Source organism: Crocodylus porosus, unplaced genomic scaffold, assembly GCF_001723895.1.
Source record: "Crocodylus porosus isolate Cpor-Errol unplaced genomic scaffold, CroPor_comp1, whole genome shotgun sequence".
Lineage (NCBI taxonomy): Eukaryota > Metazoa > Chordata > Crocodylia > Crocodylidae > Crocodylus > Crocodylus porosus.
In genome coordinates, this window is record NW_017728922.1 from 1,021,303 (window position 1) to 1,025,244 (window position 3,942).

General features: G+C 59.2%; 1 protein-coding gene and 1 long non-coding RNA gene across 2 annotated transcripts in view; one reads left to right on the plus strand and one right to left on the minus strand.

The window, feature by feature from the left end:
- TGM2 (transglutaminase 2) overlaps window positions 1-2,987 on the plus strand; it is a 20,713-nt gene extending 17,726 nt beyond the window's left edge. The window contains exons 11-13 of the mRNA XM_019539506.1: window positions 1,207-1,367; window positions 1,605-1,741; window positions 1,985-2,987. Of these exons, the coding sequence (XP_019395051.1) occupies window positions 1,207-1,367; window positions 1,605-1,741; window positions 1,985-2,141 (455 nt within the window). The 3' untranslated portion in view covers window positions 2,142-2,987. The remainder of the gene's footprint in view (window positions 1-1,206; window positions 1,368-1,604; window positions 1,742-1,984) is intronic.
- Window positions 1-3,942, minus strand: part of LOC109313105 — an 8,987-nt gene extending 5,045 nt beyond the window's left edge. Inside the window, exons 1-2 of the long non-coding RNA XR_002101966.1 lie at window positions 3,928-3,942; window positions 2,492-3,218 (exon numbers count right to left, since the gene is read on the minus strand). This is a non-coding gene — a long non-coding RNA (uncharacterized LOC109313105). The remainder of the gene's footprint in view (window positions 1-2,491; window positions 3,219-3,927) is intronic.

Sequence of the window (3,942 nt, forward strand, 5' to 3'; positions counted from 1 at the left end):
CGGGGCCTTGCTTCCAGATGCTGCCCCCCCCCTTGTTCGACAGCCCTCCCGCCCCCGCACGCCCCTTTGATCAGGTGCGAGAGGCTGCAGAACAAGCCGAGATGGATCCTTGATTAATCAAACGACTTTCTGGAATTAATGAGAGCAGGGAAGCAAAGCTTTCTCAGCTCCGTCTCTCCAGCGCACGCTCGTTTAGTCGCTGTTTGATGTGGGGGGCTGCTCCGTGCCTGGGAAGAAATCCAATTTCCCTTTGATGCAGGGCGTTCTCATCCTTATCGAGCTTTGTTGCTGCAGCATTTTCAAGACAGCAGAAGCCTTTTAAAAGAATCACCCCGCGCTCACCTAGCTGCATTAAGCTTGTTCCTCTAAAAGGCCCCTGTCTTGAGATGCAATTGGGAAAAGATGTATAGCCGAGGTCCCGCCACACTGCGGTCTTTAAAGAGCCCGTTGCACTGCTCCTCGGGCTCCACTGAACACCAGCCTAGCTAAACCTGCCCACTTCGCTCGCTGGCGCTTTCCAGGGTACAGACAATTACACCAGATTAAAGGGGCAACAAGGCAGCCTCTATCTGCAAGGGGCTCTGAGTAAATTGGATGCTTATCTTGCTGGGATCCTATGACCCCAGCTGACCTCCTGCCCCTTGGGCAGGGGGCTGGACTCGATGATCTCCCGAGGTCCCTTCCAGCCCTAATGTCTATGAAATCTATGAAATCTGAGGTCTTGCAGGAGAGGGGCTTTAAGGCACGCGGTTTCCTACAGCAGGACCCACCGCCCCCATGTAAACCACCGCAGCCCTGCCTGACCGCCGGTATCTGACAGTCCTTCCCTGGGAATCTGCTCCCTGGGGGGACAGCTATGCCCTGCCCCGGTGCATCACTCTTCTCCTGCTGAGGCCTGGCCAGCGCCAAACCGGGGCAGCGCCAGGGCAGCCAGACGAGCGCCCGGTCTGCAGCACCCGGGTCACGGGGCTGGAAAACACCAGTAGCCGAGGCAGGGTAACAGCTACGCAGGGCCCTGTTTATCAGAGAAGTGTAGGCACGCATGGGGCCTGCGTGTCAGCACGGGCCCAGGATGGCCCGTGGTTGTGATCACCGCCGTTGCCCCTGGGCACAGCAGGATCGGGGCCGCGGCCAGTCCCTGTGCAGCGCCGCACGGGCAGAGGGAGAGGAGCTCATCCCGGCCCCTCGCCTCGCTTGCCTTTGCAGACAAAGTGGTGCCGCTGCGCGTCCTGTATGAGAAGTACGGCCACTGCCTGACCCAGGACAACATGGTCAAAGTGGTGGCGCTGCTGGTCGAGTACCAGACCCAGGAGCACACCGTGGCCATGCGAGACATCTACGTCAAGAACCCGGACATCAAGATCAGGGTAAGGCGCTGGCAACGTGGCCAGGCACGGCCCCGGGCTGAGGGCAAAGCCAGCAGAGCCCAGGGCCCGAATCCAGCCCCCCGGGCCTATGCAAGGCAAGGACTTCACCCTGCAGAGGAGGGGCAGGGAGGAGAGGGGCTGGGTGCAGCCAGGGCAGATGTAGGGGCGTGGCGGGGGGGGCTGTCTGCGAGACCCTGCTTGCTGCGTCTGACCAAGACCTGCCCTCTGCGCGTCCAGATACTGGGGGAGCCCAAGCAGAAGCGGAAGCTGGTGGCCGAGATCGCGCTGACCAACCCACTGGCGACACCGCTCAACGGCTGCTCGTTCACCGTGGAGGGCACCGGCCTCACCGAGGGCCAGAAGATCCAGGAGCTGTAGGTGCCCTCGCTGCCGCGTTGGGGGTCCCGAGTCTGAGGACGCCACGGTGACACTGGGGGGAGGGAGGGAGGGAGGAAAAGCTCCTGGCTGCTCCCAGCTCTGGGGCAAGGACACAGGCTGGGTGCACCCGAGCAGTGTGCACGGCCCCTGCCTCCGTGCCGGGAGCTGGGGAAGGTGCCAGAGCCACGCGCTGGGAGCGGGGCCCCGGGCTGATCCTGCCTCCCCTTTTCTCCCTGCAGCAACTGCCCCGTGGAGCCCGAGCAGGAGGCGAAGGTGCGGGTGGACCTGATGCCCCGGCAGGCTGGCCTGCGCAAGCTGGTGGTGGATTTCGAGAGCGACAAGCTGAAGGGGGTGAAGGGTTTCCGCAACATCATCATCGCCCCCCTGCCCAAGTGAGGCCCCCACGGGCCTGGCCTCCTCCGCCCTCCGCGCGACGCTCCTGCCCTGTGTGAGCCCCTGCTTCGGATGGGATGCCCCAGCCCACTGGCCCGGGTCCTGCGACCAGGTCTTGCAGCCGGCTGCAAAGGCAGCGACCTGCCAGCCTGTGCCCACGGTTATGTTTGGGGGGCATGGGAGGGAGCGGGGGAGCCAGTGGGCCCTGAAGCCTGCCCGCCAGGCTTGGGGCTGTCCTTTGCACTTGTGCTCTTGCCAGTGCCCTGCATGCTGCTGCCACAGCGTGTGCAAGGCTCGCGGCACGGCTTCGTGCATCACGGCTCTCCTCGCCTGGAGACGCCTGACCCCCAGACCCTGCCCCATGCCCCTCTGGGGAAGAGTCACTAGTGCAAATGTGCAAAGGCACAGGAGATTGCCTCCCTCTCTGACACTCCTGAGTTCATCCACAAGACAGGCCCCTTCCAGGTGGTCCCATGCCCAGGGGAAGCCACTGGGGAAAGAGCAAGGAAGCAAACAGAGCGGGCAGCAGGCATGGGGCCAGTGAGCCAGACAGGCCTGGAGTATCCCCAAGGTCTGGCCTGAGGCTCCCGGTCTCCGGGATGGTCACTGGGACATCAGGACACAGTCCCGGGCATGCGCGGGTCCGTGCAATGTGGCCACCGCATCCCTTGTCAGTGAAAGAGTTAAATGGGTCATGGTGCTACCTGGGCCCCGGACATCATCCAGGCTGGAGGTGCATGAACCTCCCTCCCCTCCCTGGACTTCCCCAGCAGCAGCGCCCAGAGCTTGCAAGGGAAAACCAGGAGGCATCTGAACAGGCCTGGGAAAGTCGCGGTCTCTGACCCCAGCCCAGATGCTGCCCTGAGCTGGGAGCTAAGCAGTGGCAAGGCTACAGCTGGTCCCAGGCCCCACTGCCGAGAGCATTTCTGAGCCCTGCTAGGCAGAGCAAGGCTTTGCAATGCACTTCCGTGTGCTACCCGGACGCTGAGCACTACCCCAGCAGAGCCCAGGCAGGGGCTCACTTCTCCCTTTCCACTAATACGATGCTGCGAGGAACTGAATAAAGAGGATATTTTCCACCTGTCCCAGCCACCTGCGGTGCATTTAGATTGAGAGTGTGGTCGGGGGTAGAAAGGTAAGAAAGATCTATTGACTTAAAAAAAACCACAACTATGCATAGTAACAAGACAAGCGATGACAGACAAAAGCAATTTGCGGCAGCAACTTATCGACAGTCCCTCTGATGCCTGATACACAGCAAGCTTCTCTTTCCACAAAGTTCAGCGAGGTCAGGCGTCCCCGAGCAACGCTGTCTGAGGGGTGCCGGGAAGGACCCTGGAATGCAGTTCTTGGGCTCCTCGAGGTGCATGGGCCCACTGATCCAGGCAACAGCTAACTAATCCTTTTCACAGAGCTGCATCTTCCTTCTGAATGGTTTCCAAATATTTCAGCTAATTTATAGCTTCTGAAGGACACTGATAACATACAACCACTTAGATTCCTTTTTCTTCAACTGTTCATAGACTGACCAATAGCAATACAAGCCTTGCATTCCTTTGATAAGGTAATTTTAACTGCACCACAGGGCCTTACTACATCTAGGCTTTGCTAAATTTACTAGGCCTTACTTTATACAAGGCCTTATTACATCTTAAACTATAATTAGGCTTTTAGCAACAACTAATAGCTTAATATCTAAACAAATGCAGAAAAACACTTGGTCTAATCTTCATAGAGCCTTCAGCAAGCACTTTTATCACACAGACATACTTTTCAGCTCCCATACCACCTGTAGACCCTGAGT